The 16535-nt window shown below is 32.2% G+C and overlaps 2 protein-coding genes across 2 annotated transcripts; one reads left to right on the forward strand and one right to left on the reverse strand.

Annotated features, from left to right (window-relative positions):
* Nucleotides 1-174: 174 nt before the first annotated feature.
* LOC126920690 (2-oxoglutarate and iron-dependent oxygenase domain-containing protein 3-like) lies at nucleotides 175-2205 on the forward strand. Its single transcript, XM_050731418.1, has 5 exons — nucleotides 175-399; nucleotides 785-1222; nucleotides 1292-1445; nucleotides 1525-1651; nucleotides 1724-2205. Exons 1-5 carry the CDS (start codon nucleotides 284-286, stop codon nucleotides 1873-1875), a joined length of 987 nt encoding a protein of 328 aa, XP_050587375.1. The 5' UTR covers nucleotides 175-283; the 3' UTR covers nucleotides 1876-2205.
* LOC126920648 (fatty acid synthase) lies at nucleotides 2104-16140 on the reverse strand. Its single transcript, XM_050731313.1, has 8 exons — nucleotides 15711-16140; nucleotides 10703-10907; nucleotides 10255-10608; nucleotides 7006-10157; nucleotides 6504-6948; nucleotides 3600-6379; nucleotides 3282-3515; nucleotides 2104-3189 (listed from the first exon to the last, which is right to left on the reverse strand). Exons 2-8 carry the CDS (start codon nucleotides 10815-10817, stop codon nucleotides 3091-3093), a joined length of 7179 nt encoding a protein of 2392 aa, XP_050587270.1. The 5' UTR covers nucleotides 10818-10907; nucleotides 15711-16140; the 3' UTR covers nucleotides 2104-3090.
* Between the last annotated feature and the right edge of the window lie 395 nt (nucleotides 16141-16535).

Raw genomic sequence — 16535 nt, forward strand, 5'->3', positions numbered from 1 at the left:
GTATTTATAACGAAAGTGAGAGTATCAATTTTTATATATGTATATTAAAATTATTAAATCGGATATTACTGTATATATCGCTAAAACTCATACAAATATATATATATATGTATATTTCGAAATATTTTGATGTAACTGAATACACTTCGAAATATTTTTCACTTTTGTTTTACGTAGTACTTAATAATACTAGATTAGGAATATCAAAAATACAGTGATAGAAACAAACAGAAAGCAAGTCTTTTGTACAAATGTTAGTACTGTCGAAGAAATTGTATTAATAATGACACAAGAAACTAAGAAAGCAAAAAAAAAGCAAGTAAAAAAAGAAAAAACAAACCAAAAGGATGAGAAAAGTGAAGAAAATGTAAAAGAGGACACAAGTGAAAATATCAAGTTGTACGTGACATAAAAATCAATCAATTAGTTTAAAACATTATTGAAAATACAATTTATTTGTATAAAGTGTTAAATTTATAAATATTAGTTATTATGAGTAAAATGCTACGTCTTGTTTATTAAAATTTTTAATGTAAATTGAACATAAATATTGTTGTATAGGTTAATATGTTTAGACATTCTCATATTGCGATGTGATATGTTACTTTTGAATGTACATATATTATTTCTGTGTTTTTTCTTATGTGATATATTTTATACAGTTTACGTTATCTATAAAAGATTAATTTTACATAACTTTTCTCAAATGTATTTTACTAATTTGGTTATGACAAATTATTTTAAAAATATATGAATAAAATTTATGAGATTTATTATTTTGCAGAAAATATGGGCCCTCTGTAACATTTCCTTATCAGAGGGTATGGTCTCGTTCTGCCCTAATATTTGCAGTATTATTCATAGTTTGGTATAGTAGTCGACAGGGTAAAGAAATTTATTTGGCTAAACAGAAAGAGATTTTATTAAGTCGTACTGTGAATGTTAGATGCTCAAGCGATTATGAAGCTGAAATAAGTACATATCCTGAATGTGTACCTGAAAGATGTGGAAGGATAGTTACAGATAAATTAGTGTCATCGACAGAAACTGATGTTTTGCTGAAAATGGCAGTAAATGGTTTGAATTTAGCTGGTTCTGATGGAGGTGCAAGTGTTTTGGACCTTCATTCTGGTGCTCTGAGTAAAGGTCAAGGCTTTATAGATATTTACACTTTACCAGAAGCAAAAGAAGTATTCGATAGTGCTGATTTTGCAATTTATAAGTATATAAATTCTTCATAGTTATTTAAAACAATATTATCTCCAATTTTGTAATTCTACAACATTTGCAGAGTAGCGAAGACTAAGATACAACATGCAGTAGCGCATAACTTTGGAATACCTTCAAACAAAATATTTTTAACAAAGCCTACGTTTTTTTCCCGAATGACTAATGTGTCTGCGAAAACGATACATGACGAATATTGGCATCCTCATGTTGATAAGGTGCATAAATTATTAAATAATTTATGGTTATATAATGATTTATAATTTATCTATTTTGAAATTTTAATTTTTATTATAGGAAACATATGAATTTTTCCATTATACCACTTTACTTTATCTGAGCGATTTTGGAAGGGATTTTGAAGGAGGTCGATTTATGTTTGTAGATAAAAATAATGTAAAAACTGTGATAGAACCTCGTAAAGGTAAACAATAATTGCAAAGAAAAAATACTGTTAATAAGCGAGAAAAAATATTATTTCAAGTTTCTTTTATAGGTAGAGTATCTATGTTTACTTCAGGTAGTGAGAATTTACATGAAGTTGAAAGAGTACAATCAGGAACTCGGTATGCGTTAACCGTATCTTTTACGTGTGATCCAAATGCCGCAATTTCTGATCCAAATTATCGAATAAAATGGGAAAAGTAAGATCATTGTATAAGCAAAAAATATATATTCATTATAATTTTATATTAGAAATTTACTTATTTTAAAATATTCCTTCTAATAAAATATCTCATTCCAAAAGAGATTTATATGTAACTATATGCATATATTAAATATTTATATAATATCAACATATGTACGTGCAAATTGTTGAATTTATATCTACAAGAATTACTGAAATCGAATTTCAGAAGAATGTCCTTGAACTAATTCATTTTTTATATCCTTTATTTACTTATCAATATGATACAAGAACATATGACGAATGCACAATGTATACGCCTGGTGACAATTAAAATAATTATGAACATATACATATTTATTATTTAACAAACCAATCTCTTAATGCTAATGAAAAAATATAGTATAAATGGTTGCTTTTAACAAAGCATTAAGTATGTTATGTGCAATACATTTTTAATGTATATAAATATACATAGAATATATGTATATTGAATTTCATCACTGGAATGTCTCTGTTTTGTTACATTTATCCATATAGACTATAGATTATTCAAAAGTGTAAGAGTGGAAAAGATGTATAAGAGTTGTTTTATCGTTATCTTTGTTAAGTGTTTTTTGTACATATTCTTTTCCTATTTGAAAGTATCACATGTTTTTAAGAAACCTAAATTTGAAATAATATTTGACACAATGAAATTTAATAAACCATCTTTGTGTATACATATTTTATACTATATGTTTAAGTAATGGTATTTGTCCACTATAAAACCATTACAAAAACCTATAGTAAGAATTCCAGAAATACACTATAAACTTATAATAATAGTAATTTGTATGTGCAAAATTACTATAAAAAAGGGACCAAAAAATTATTCCTTTAACTCGGTACCTATTTTTCATTTCACAAATTGAAGTATCTACGATTAGAAAATAGAGAAATTGGCTACATAACTTAATAATACAGATGATATAAACAATGCATATACAGATTTGAAAGAAGAAACATTTGTACAAAAGTAACTTTACAGAAAATATGTAGGAATCATTAAATATTACACATTAAGTTTTGATGATCTCCATCAATATCAATGTACATTGAAAGTTCTCTGGAATGTACCTATGCAACTTTTTATGTACATTTAAGTAATGATATTAATATTATAGAAAATTCTTTGAGTTCAATAATTTCTTCATAATAAACTTCAAATAATTTTATAAGTTGAGATGCATTTTTTACGATCCTAGGATATTCGCAATTTGTGATGCGCTCTTTCCTAATAAAATGCTCCTATGATTTCCGGGTAGTTCTATAACTTTTACTTTGTTGGAAATCTATAAGAAGAATAAACATATTATAAGAATTTAAAAGACGAAACATATATACATCAATAAATTAATGTTTTATATGTAAACGTAATAATTACCTTGGATAACCCATAGTCATTGTTTAGAGGAACAAAGCTATCTTTGGCTTTAAGTAATACAATATCTCCATCATATTTTTCTGGTTTATAAAAGAAAGCCGCCTTCAATTTCTTGTAGAATAATAGAGCAGCACTCTTTAAATCTTCAGAGTCCAAATTTTTGTCGTCTATCAATTCGACCACTTTGTTTAATACAACCTCAGTTGTGTTTATATTTTTCAGCATGTCGTATAACTAGGAAAAAGAAAAAATAGATAAAATAGAATATCTAATATATGGTAAAATTATGAAACAATATGTATATGAAAATAAAAATACCTTAAGGAAAGTGATGTTGCTCCTGAACTGCCTGACAAAATATGCTAAACATTTTCGTAAACCATCTGTAATCACTTCTGAACTTTCTTCGGTAGCACGCTTTCCAAGTTCCACAGAATGTAATTTTACGAAATCCGGCGAGCCGTCGATGACAGTTAAGTTTGTCTTATGTCCAGCTTTCTGTAATTGAACAGCCATTTCCAGGCCAATACAAGATCCAAAGGAATATCCTATTATGTTATATGGTCCTTCAGTTTGAATCGCCCGCATTTTCTTCAGATAGAAATTCGCTAATGCTGATACAGATTCTAATGGACAGTTTTCTGTACATTGGAAGCTCCAAGCAGGTCGGTTCAATTCACTGGCCACAGTTTTGAATGGTGCAGCAACTCCTTCGATAGCGGGAACAAAGAATAATGGCTGCCCAACCGAATTCGCTGTACTGAGTGGAACAATAATCTTGACAGGTACGATCTCTGTACCTTCAAATGAGAGCAGACCAGCAGCATCTTGTATGGTCTCCTCATCATCTGAATCAGCACCAGCGTTTCCTACTTCTGCTCCAGAAGTATTGTCTAATTTTCCTAACTTGTCGAATGTTAAATTACGAATTTCAAGAGCAGATAATACTATATCGTAATTCCTTTCCATGGTTTGTTTAATTTCTGTTCCCATCAAGGAGTCCATTCCAAGATCAGCCAAGCTAGTACTACCATTAACAGATTCTAATGCTTTAATCCCCAAGATATTGGCTATTGCTTGGACAACACTAACTTTATTTGCGCTTTCTACCGTATTATCTTTATTTGCCGTAACAAGCGATGCCAGAATTGGATGTGGTTGTTGAAGGAATATGTCCATTGTATCGAGACAATTTTGTATACGCTGCGGCAAAGTACCACCAATTTCAGTATCGTTAAAACCACCCAGTTTCTCTAAAATTAGACCAACATCACCAATGGCTCCCCATTGAATGGCAAGGCCAGGTAAACCATTCGCTTGTCTTTGTTCCATCAATCTTTCCATAGCAGAATTTGCAAGACCATAATTAGTTTGACCCACATTGCCTCTTCCACTTGTGACAGATGAGAACACAACAAAATAATCTAATGAGGAACATTCTCGTGATACTATATCCAGATTCTTGGTTCCATTAACTTTAGGCGATGCTGATATTACAAAATCAGATTCAGTAAGATTTTCAATCAGGCCGTCTCGCAAAACAGCAGCCAAATTGAATATACCACCAACTGGGGCTAATGCTTTACTTTCTTTTATAAGTTGTTTCGCTCCATCCAATGTTGTTACATCTGCCGTTGAAATTTTGATGTGTGCACCCATATTGCGCCAACGACGAATACACAATGCCTGGAAGCCTGTAGTTACTCCAGACCTCGATGTGAGGATTATATATTTCGCACCACGTAAAATCATCCAATATGCTAATTCCAAACCAAATCCACCAAGACCACCAACTAATATATACGACTTTTCAGGATTCAAATATGTACGTGGAATAGCAGAAACTACTTTTTGTGGTGATTGCACAACTTTCTGCTTTTCCTCGTCTCGAATTTTTAATAGAACTTTACCAATATGTTTACCAGTAGCCATATATCTGAATGATTGTTCAATCTGTTGTTCTGAAAAGACCGTGGAAGGAAGTGGGCGAACAGCACCACTTTTTATTCCCTCACTGACAAGTCTTACAACTTCTTGTCTCTCTGGGCCATCATCTTCGCAGATTGCATCTAAAAGTATTCCATGGAAAGAAACGTTCTTCAAAAATACAGACATACCCAGAGGCGAATCATTCGACAAATCGAATTTCCCAATTTCAAGGAAACGACCACCCTGAGCAAGGCATCTGATACTAGCCTGTAATTTCTCTTCGGCTAATGAATTAAGCACTATGTCTACACCACGCCCGTTAGTTTCATTAAGTATCAGTTGCTCGAAACTAGTGTCTCGAGAGTTACCGATATTCCTATCAGTCAATACAGGAAACATTTTCTTCAAGAAGTCTCGTTTGTCTTGTGTTCCAACAGTGGTAAATACTTTGCATCCTGCGTGTAAGGCTATAGAGATACTCGCTTGTCCAACACCTCCACTACCAGCGTGAATCAGAACACTGTCACCAGGTTTCATGTGACCTCGAACGCAGAGAGCATAGTAACTGGTAGCATAAGCGACTGGAACGGTCGCTGCTTCTTCTAAAGACCACTTATCAGGTACTTTCCACATGAAACCAGGATCAGCTATAACAGTGGTTGCCAAACCACGTGCTGGCACCATAGCCATAACTCGTTGACCCTTCGAGTCACGTCCAGAAAATTCGAGACCCAATATACAGTCTTGTGTAGCTAGATTTCCGGGAAGAGCATCAGGCGGCAGTTTTCCAGTTGCTAACATGATATCCCTGAAGTTTAATGGCGCGTAGTACACGGAGCATAACTCTGTATTTGGGGACTTTTCTAGTTGGTAATAGCTCAATGGACTTTCAATCCATCTTAAGCTGCTCAGATCACCTCTGTTCAAAGCGTTAATATATGCGTGTTCAACTTGAAGAGATGATTCATTTTCCTGATCTAATTCTATATGTTTGTAGCTTCCCCATTGACCTCCCCTCAAAATATTAGCGAACATTTGTTTGTCCAGTTGTTTAGCATAAAATTTATCATTTAAGTTAAATTTGGGCATGTTCTTGTCTTGAATGAAAACGTAAGATGCTTTTGCACCACCATCTTCATTAAGTATACAATTCATAAATCCGACCATACCTATAAAAAATATCACATGTTATGAAAATTAAGATTATTTTAATAATTGATAGAAATTATAATTTTGCTTGTTATGTTATAATTATCTGTATATATTGCAAAAAAAACGTTTAATGACACTTACCAAATAATTCTTCACCCTGACAGACGAACAAAGGTCTCTGATTCTGAGCCACAACATTTTTCAAGGCTGCCTTAACACCTTCTACCCAAGAGAAATTCTTTTCTGTTAGTTGTATGACTATAGGATCTGGTCTTACTTCCTTCTTTTTGAGTAGAATGTAAGATTTTCCAGGAATGACCTGTTTTGCTACGCACACCAAATCTGGATCTACCATGTTAAAATCAGTTTGAGCTGTTTCTTCCAAAAGTATGAATCCTCTGTTTATCACACTGTCTTTCAAATTTTTCAATACATTCAACGAATTGTCAGTTAATACATTGCTAGCTACTGCAATGTGCAAATCTTGACCAATTAGTTCTTTTTCCACATTGCATTTTATAATTTTTATACTTTGTTTTAAGCTGACATATCTTTTACGCAAAACTGTAGCCAGTTGTAAATCCCCCTAAGAAAAATATCCAATAAGTCTTACTCTTTTAAAGTGCAATTGTAAAATACTTACATTTATTATAGGTTCCCGAGAGCACCATGTCTTTATATAGGGCAAGATTAAAGAATCCACAGGACGATCTCCAGACACTTCAGTTATTTTCAGTTTGATTCCTCTTATATTTTCATAGGCCGTTAGTAATAATATAGTGAGAGCATGGACTTTAGCCTTTTCTGGATCCTGCACTAATGGTTGAGAATTTTCATATGGTATGAACAAACACCTTTCAAGTTTAGGAGGTCGAATCTGTTGTTTCTTTGCAATCAAAGAGGCTTTCATCTTTCTGATTTCAACACCGCCTGATTTAATAACACCAATATTTGGATAAGAATATATTGGAACACCCTCGCCTTCCTTATAATTTTCAACAAACTCTAAATGAGCAATGGGGTTGATGGCAACATATTGCACACGAACTGGCACATATAGACCTCTACAATCATTTTCAAGGATGCTGAATTGAAGCATGGTATCCATGAAAGAAATCCAGTCATTCCAGAGAAGTCTACCAGAAACACCACCATTATGGACAACTTTAATTCCTTGGAAAATTCCAGTATAATTATATCCTCTGAGTCTGAGTTCCTTGTAAACGTCAGTTGTATTCAATTCTACAACAGTACTTTCATTTTTTACAATCGGAGCAGGCATATTTAATAACATTTTATCAACGTTTTCTGGTACAGAAACTGTTCCAGTTACTACCACAGATCCACTTTCACAAATCTCAAAGTCTCCAGTACCCAGGAATATATTGATCGAAAATTTCACAGTGCCATCCATTGGCATAATGGTAGCTCTTTGGAATTTTACGTTCTCAAATGTAATTGGCAATTTCTCGAAATCTGTTCCACGCATTTTTGCGTAGGTTTTCCAGACAATCACTAGGTAACCAGTAGCAGGGAAAAGAATTCTTTCATCGATACAGTGACCAACTAGGTAAGCATCTGTTTCTTTGGACAGATTCACTTCCACTACATTTTCACCAAAAGATGCGTTAGTTTGTGCATAGTCAGCTAAATTCCATTCTACAGAATGGTCCCATTTAACCAAGCTATTAATCATTGGTGTGCCACGACCAACTGGATAATTAACTGGTGGATACAATTTAGACACTCTGGGTTGTCCTCCTGCTAAATATAACTTTCCTATATTTTCTAGGAAGAAATTCAGATTGTTTGCATGACCTCGTTTATGTAACCCAATATTGGTCACAGTTGAGGGCAATGATCTACGCAAGATTGCTTGCAATAGACAATGTGGTGCAATTTCGATAACAATCGCGTTTTCTGGGATATGACCTAATGCTTGGTAAAATAGTACAGGCGACAATAGATTATTCACGTGATAGGCAGCACTACTAAGTTGTGCCAATGGGGTACCCCAAGCTGATTCCGGTATTGATGTAGAAATCCACCTGGAAGTTCTCTGTTTCGGATTTGTTATAATTTTCTCCAACATTGCACGAAGCTTTTGACCCACTGGGGCTACATACTTGCTATGGAAAGCAACACCAGAGCTATTCACCAATTTTATAAAGATGTTATCTTTTTGCAGATCATCTGCCAATTTCTTGAGAGATTCGATTGGACCAGAAACTGTCACAGAGTCTGCTGAATTGTTGCAAGCTGGTGTTACGTCGGGTGGGCATCGAGCTGCCGCTTCTTCCCAACTTAATCCTACAGCAGCCATTCCTCCTGGCTGTAAATTTGAATCTTTGATGGTTTTTCCTCTCCAGTATGCAGCCAGAACCGTTTGTTCCGGAGTAAAAGTGCCATCTGCGTAGGCACATCCTAATTCGCCGACGGAGTGTCCAACAATACCATCAGGTTGAATACCCAAATACGTTAATACGTCTACAAGAGCAACTTGAATGGCTGCAATGGACACGAATGAGTATAAAACATTTTCGTCAAAGGTTTCAGCTGTTCCATTTTGAATAAGATTCATTAGATCAATTCCTTCAGGTTTCAGAGCCTCAGCGCACCTTCGCAAACTTCTTTGGAATATGTCGATAGAGAGCAAATCTTTACCCATACCGGGCCACTGAGATCCCATGCCAGAGAATACAAACCAAACAGGACGCTTTTCATTGACATACGAATCAACTTCTCGAATGTTGACATTTCCCATAATGGAATATCCTCGATAAAGATGACCTGCTACATTATTCGTGTGAATATCATGAAGCAAAGCAATGAACTCATCGTCTTTTTCGTATTCCTTGGCTTTGTCCAGAAGTAAGTTCACAGCCTCTGATGTACGACCAGATACGGTAACTAATTTGGGTACTTTATTGTCTAAAACTGGCGACAACTTTGGTTTAGGATTGCTACGAAGAAGAATGTGAGCGTTAGCTCCACCAAAACCGAACGAATTCACCGCTACAAGTCCACCTTTCCATGGCATGTTCTTATCAACAACTTGTATACTTCCGTCGCTCAATGCTGGTATATCTGTATTCGGATTCTTGAAATGTAGATTACCCGGGATTACACCTGCTTCCATGGCAATTAACAATTTTGCCATAGAACATACTCCACTGGCAGGTTCTGAATGTCCCATGTTAGATTTAACGGAACCAAGCAATAGAGGACCTTTTCTACCTTTGCAGAACAGATTTGCGATCGAATTGATTTCTTGTGGGTCCCCGACTTTAGTTCCTGTTCCGTGAGCTTCAACGTAAACGACGTCTGCAGGATTAACACCTACTTCCGCGTAAACTTCACGCATCAATTTATTTTGCATGTCTCCACTGGGAAAAGTGATTCCTTGAGCTTTGTTACCGTCAGTGTTGGTCTTAGCATGTAAAACAGTGGCATACACTCTGCGTGCATCCCTTGCTTTTTGCAAAAAAAGAACCGAGACAGCCTCTGATCTAACATATCCTTTGCCATCAGTATCGAACGCTTTACACGCACCGTCCGGAGATAACATACCTAACCGATGAAACTGAAGAGAACTGGTAGGTTTTAGAAGAAGATTACAACCACCGACTATAGCTGCGTCGCATTCACCTGAACGAATTGATACAATTGCTTGATGCATGGCATATAAAGACGAAGAACACGCGGTGTCTATTGCATAACTAGGACCGTTGAAGTCGAATGTATATGAAATCCTGTTTGGAAACATAGCTCTGCAGCATCCCGTTAATCCGTATCCTGTAGACATATTTAAATCATTATTTTATTATTGTTACTATTACTATTAAGTTATTAATTATTATTAATTATTGTCAGAAATGTTAAGTTTACCAACCGTTAATTTGGTCCGGATCTTTAGACCAAAATTCATCTGATTCTGACGACGAGACACCAATGAATACGCCAGTTTTGGATCCCCTAATATCATTTGGATTGATACCAGCATCTACAATTGCTTCGTAAACTACTTCTAACAGAAGACGTAATTGTGGATCCATTACATGAGCCTGTTTGGCGTGAACACCAAAGAAGGTAGCGTCAAACGATTTGAGATCCTTCAGTTTGCCAGTTCTCTTGGGTAGACCAAAGAGTCCGGCAGGCCAACGACGTTCATCATCTGTGATCATGTCGATACCTTCGAATAAGTTTTTCTTAAATTCTTCAATGTCTGAGGATTCCGGGAAACGGCCTAGAGAAATGTGAAAAAAATTATAAATATTAAATCGTAAGTAAAATTATATAGCCCGAGATGTATTTATATATATGGTGATATAATTACTCACCTGAAAAACCGCTAATGACAATTTCGTTATTTACATCGTATGCGTTAGTATTGCTGTTCAACATAGTCGGTTCTCTCACAATGGGAGTGTTTGCACTTTCAAATTGAGCTGGCATTTTGATAAATATGATATGATCAACTTCTCCTTCGTGTATTCTTTATTTTTGCAGAATTTCGCAGACGTATGGAGCCTAGTGGACTGTAAGCTGAAAATTAGAAATAAAAATGATACTTATTAAAAAAATTATATTTGAAATATTATACAATTTGCTATATCAACTTAATTTTATGTATATGCATTTACATATATTATATGATTCTTCCTCTTTTAACCGATTCACGTAACAGAATAAATTTATCGATATTTAAAAATATCGATTAAGGAGCATTATTTCGTTAATTAAAACTGAAATTCTATAAATGTAGGACAGCAATAACCAGTTGTCTTATTAAATATTTCAGACGTCTCAGCAATTGTATTAGATTATCGTAGTATCTCCTCTGCGACATGCGATTAATTGAGTGATTTCAATTGAATTCACTCCCGGATAAATCAGTTTAGTAGTGACTATGCGCGCAAGATGCAACATTACTTGCCCGGTATCACCAACGTATTTAACCTTTGTTTTGTATATACATATTTGATACTTATTTAATATTTATTAAATTCATATTCGAAAATATTACACAACTATTTTTTATACCCATGTGTAAAGCATAAATTTTTGATATACGAGACTATTCATGTAACTATTGAAGAAAATTAATATAAAAGACAATTATCTCTTCGTTATTCTATGTTCTCAATATGCTAATAAATATTTAATGCCAATTCCGTTCAAATGTCAAGACTGAATGCATAAAATGCGAAACGGTCGAAATTAACATTTCCCTATCTTCATGTAATTATCATTTCCCTATCTTCATGTAATTATCCGAGTAGCTTTCGATTGAAACGTAATAGTAGAACACGTGATACAGCGATGACCTGACCCCAACGTTGAGATGCGATATAAATTATATCATCACGTGTTATAAACTGTTACATCATAATTTGTTAACATATTTTATGTGATAAGATTTGTTTACTGTACATGTCATTTATGTATGATTGTTAATTACAATCATATCATACGATACTTGTTTTCCTATATCACCTTGATCCGTAATATGTATTAAACAGATAATGGGCCGATTTATGAAGATTTACGATTAAAAAAGTCGTGCGATGCACGAAATATGATGTTTCTCACGAGAACACTTAATTACAGTCAAATTAAAAGATTTACGTTTTACGTTGTTCAATATCTTTTATTACTGCACAATTGGTATTTGTCACGATATAAATTATATTTTCATAATTCCTAAATTTATGAAATTCCTCTTATACAGTAAACTGAAATAATATAACAATTCGAATGCTCAACAATATATATATGTATATATTTTTACAAACAATGACAAAAAAATCTGAAAATTCATTATAGTACTTGAAAATGTACATATAGTTATTTATTTAATAATATATGAAATAATAACGTTAATATATGTAAAAATATATACGATATTACTGGGTTACTGTGATTTAGTTGGTGTTACACTTAATAAATATGTATCTATAGATATCTATCTATAGATAATGTACGTTATTGAGAATTGTTTATGTAAGTCAAGAAGTTCAGTGAAACGATATCTGATAGATATAGGACAGAAACATTTCAGGTACATATGTGTATATGAATACATTCTTGTATGAATAACGTATTATAATGACTGTAATCGAATTAATTAACAAATTTTTCATTGATATGTCTAATTTACATTATGAGAAGTTGTTACAGAAGCGTGAAAACAATTATATGTAACTTTTATTTCTTTTTCTTTCCTATAAATTATACGATGATGTAATATATCACAAGAATTTGAACTTTATAATCCCTGAAAAAAAATTGAAATTCTTTTTAGAATAATATGTTACGCATCGCTGAACGAGAAACATTTACAATCCTTTACTTTCAAATTTATCTCCAGAACATTTATTTCTTTTTTGCTTCCAGACACTAATTGCGTATTACATAAGTTTTTTCTGCCACGTGTCAGTCATCACATATCAGGATTCGTTTATTTTTATATTCTAATCTTTAACCTGGGATCACCTGATCTTAAGAACTTTCAATAATTCGTCTTCTTTTTTCTTTTATGTAGGTTTTATTTTCATGAAATTCAACATCTCTAAAGTTGACAATGTAATATATATCAATAAAATATGATTCCACTTTGTTCTTGATGGACACGTGAAGAAAAGTGTCTTATGAATTCAAATCGTATCGAAAAATAAATATTACTAGCCTTCAAAATATGCAAACCTTATGTGAATGTTAAATGTACAGTTTCTACGTTATTATTTACCGTTACGATGAAAGAAATTGATTGAATAAAATTTCCTTTGAATTATAAACAGTTAAAGTAGAAAAATTAATTCATTACTTAAATATAATAAAATAGAAATTTACCTGATAAAAAATTTGAATAAAGATTCGAGCTTGCCTCATAAATATTAAATATATGATGCATATGTTAAATAATCGAATAATTCGCGTCATACAAAACTCTTCGCGTCATTAAATACATATTGAACACATTTAGTGCCATTTAAATGAATTACGTAAATTAAAATCATTAAAGCAATACTTGATGAATATTAGGGGAATTATTAAACTAATTCTGCTTAATCTTATATCCGATGCTGTGTTTTGCTTTACTGTTACATGTACTATCGCTCACAAAAGTCTACATATATGTACACCTATCGAATTTTGTGTATGTCACTTATCAAAGAAATTAAACACGCACTTTATTAATGTAATCATAAAAGAAATTAAAAAATTAAAACATTAACTAAAAAATTTCGGGATAAAATAACGTCGAAAATTAGAAAATCACATATTTTTGCAACGCCAAATAGATAGTAGCATATTATTGATGCTGAGAAAATCTACAAGACATTAATATAATATTAATGTCTACCATTTTTATGATTTTATATAAAATTTCAAATGTATGTAATTTTTGTAGCTTCTAATGTTTTAGTTCTTTTGAAAGCGATTAAATTATGTTACATTTTAACAACATGTATGTGTTTCAATGTGTCAAAAAAATTCGTGCAGTTAATATTTTTACTATAATATTTTAAATTTAAAAGGTATATATGTAAATAAACTTTTGCGATTAGCTGTGTATATCTTTACTTAAATACATAATAAGACATAGATAGATAGTGCAAAGAATAATGTATTTAATTATCACTAACTAATATTAATAATGTTACGAAAGAATAGAATATATCGTGCTACACGCTGGTCTCAAATAATTTTATCGCGTAAAAGAATATGGTTAGGTAAAAACGCAAAAACTGATCACTCAGCATTAGTGCTTTACATGAGTTGGTCACGTGTTGTGCTGCGCAGGTGATTGCAAGCTGTAGAATCAAAATATTTGTATCGGTCATTGTAGCGAATCGAATTTTGTACACTTTTATGTAAACAAATTTCTTTAAGCTTATTCGTTATTCGAAAAAATTATTGATATTTTTTAAACGATCACTCAATTTCTATCAATCTTCATTATAAGAAAAAGAATTTCTTTTTCTGTGCCAAACATGAGTAACTTCAATCATTTATCAGTCATGAGTTTGAGAAAACATACAAAAGCTATTAAATCACTTCATATTTTTTGGAAATGAATTTAAACCAAATGAACGTAAGAAATGAATTGAAATGTTACAATACAAATTTTATAATAACAAAATAGAACATTTACTTGGACAACAGATGATTCTTTGTTTATTACTGTAGCATGGACAAAAACACCGCATTATTAACATATTACTATCCGGTCATTACATACGTATAAGATACAATAGTAAGAACTTGTACAAGTAGACTTGACATTGACGTAAAATAAAACACGTTATTCGCATCAACATTCGTGTAAGCATAACTAGGTCCTGTTCACGTGAAAAAATATACAAGTTAAAATATAATATTATAATAAATATAATAATAATAATATATATATAATAAAATAAAATAAAATATATCAGAAAAAAATATACTCTATGAGATATAATACAAATGATATCGCAATACACATATACTGTATAGAGATAATGCCTAAAGAACAATTAAATTAACAGTTTGTTCTCCGTATATACTTCCTTGTCATTGACATTATTGCAAATAGAAACTTCACGCGTAATCGTAATTTATCAGGTAAAATCTAACCGCGATTAGATTTGTTATGAGTGATATTACGAAAAATATAAGAATCAAAGATTCCATGGGAAGTGAAAAAATGAACAGCTAGTCGTACAATTAATTTTTAAGACTCTAAATAATATTATGAATTGTAATTGTTGATTGAACTACAGAACCCAAACAAATTTAATGCGCTTATTATTGCTGTTTAATTCGTGGTATAAAATTTATACGGTTATTACGATATTACAAAAGTGATTATTTTATGTTTCTACGAATGAAAGATTGTATTTCTGTTACGCTTGTATGACTAAACAGTTCATATAGAAATGATAACAGTTCAAGTGAACCAGATATACTAACGGATTTTTATATTCTGACATCATAACGATACTAAGTTGATTAATTTTCTACTATGTTTTTAAAAATGTAGGAGATAATGTATCTATCATAATAATTTGAATAATATTGCTAATAAGTCAATAGTATTTTGATAAATTTATCAATGAAAAAACATTAAATATTTAAAATTATTATACTTTGACATCGTAATGATACCTTTATAATTAAAATATTTAATTTCCAACAACATATAATCAATAAGTTGATCAATTTTCTATAATGTTTCCAAAAATATAAGAAAATATATAGAACTGTCACAATCATTTAAATAACATTAACAAATTAATAACATTTTAGTAAATTGACCAGTGAAAAAATGAAAATCTTAATTGAAAATAAAACAACACTTACCTCGCACATGGGTATAATCCTGACAAATGTTGTGAATTCTGTTTCTTTTTCAAAAAGCCTGCGTACTCGACTATTGTACACCACCGATTTGGTATAATAAATAATGTAGATCTTGACGAGCAACTTGTAATAATGGGAATGAAGAGACTACGGAATGTGTAATGATATTTAACTACAGAAATGGCCCTAGCTGTTTAGTAATTTTTTTTAGAGACGCGACGTGCGATTTTCCTATCAATATAACCAGTACAAGTCCAGTGTGCACGTCGCAGAAAACTGGCTAGCGTCTAGCCCGTGAGCATCTCGTTATTATTGAATTGGACAGACCTTATGGTCTGACATCAGACCATATGGTGTCGACCAATAGGAATTCACGTTTCCGGTACGCACGCGCATGAGAATGGACCAGCGTTCCGTCTTCCGTTACGAATATTCCGTTTTTTCCCTGATTTATATTTATCCTTGCGACTAATACAACACTTTGTTTTATATCTTAAAATTCGATTGATTGGATACATGCATAGTGTTCATGGGTTGTCACATGTTAACTTTGTCGCGTTATTTTATATAATACTAATATTATCATTGCCGATAACTAGCACAGAATTGTTGCCGGTATACACAGTTAAAATCGATATCCTAGTGCAGTAACGTAATCGGCGGATTTTCAAAACATTTATAAATATTAGGGTCCGTTTACCTCCTCCTATTATCATTTTTTTCGAAATATATATATATATACGTATATATTGTGTGGTTTATATATAATATAATGCATATATAGTGCAAATTGTGAGAAAGATTCGTGAAGGTCATTACGTGTAC

Source organism: Bombus affinis, chromosome 9 (assembly GCF_024516045.1).
Source record: "Bombus affinis isolate iyBomAffi1 chromosome 9, iyBomAffi1.2, whole genome shotgun sequence".
In the NCBI taxonomy this organism is placed as follows: domain Eukaryota; kingdom Metazoa; phylum Arthropoda; class Insecta; order Hymenoptera; family Apidae; genus Bombus; species Bombus affinis.

Coding starts and splice junctions, on each gene's coding strand:
- LOC126920690 (XM_050731418.1), top strand. CDS start 284: ATGACACAAGAAACTAAGAAAGCAAAAAAAAAGCAAGTAAAAAAAGAA. Junction 1,446..1,524: donor GGCATCCTCATGTTGATAAG/GTGCATAAATTA, acceptor TTTTTATTATAG/GAAACATATGAATTTTTCCA. Junction 1,652..1,723: donor TGTGATAGAACCTCGTAAAG/GTAAACAATAAT, acceptor TTTCTTTTATAG/GTAGAGTATCTATGTTTACT.
- LOC126920648 (XM_050731313.1), bottom strand. CDS start 10,817: ATGCCAGCTCAATTTGAAAGTGCAAACACTCCCATTGTGAGAGAACCG. Junction 6,949..7,005: donor CTCGGGAACCTATAATAAAT/GTAAGTATTTTA, acceptor TATTTTTCTTAG/GGGGATTTACAACTGGCTAC. Junction 3,516..3,599: donor GCAACATCACTTTCCTTAAG/GTATTTTTATTT, acceptor TCTTTTTCCTAG/TTATACGACATGCTGAAAAA.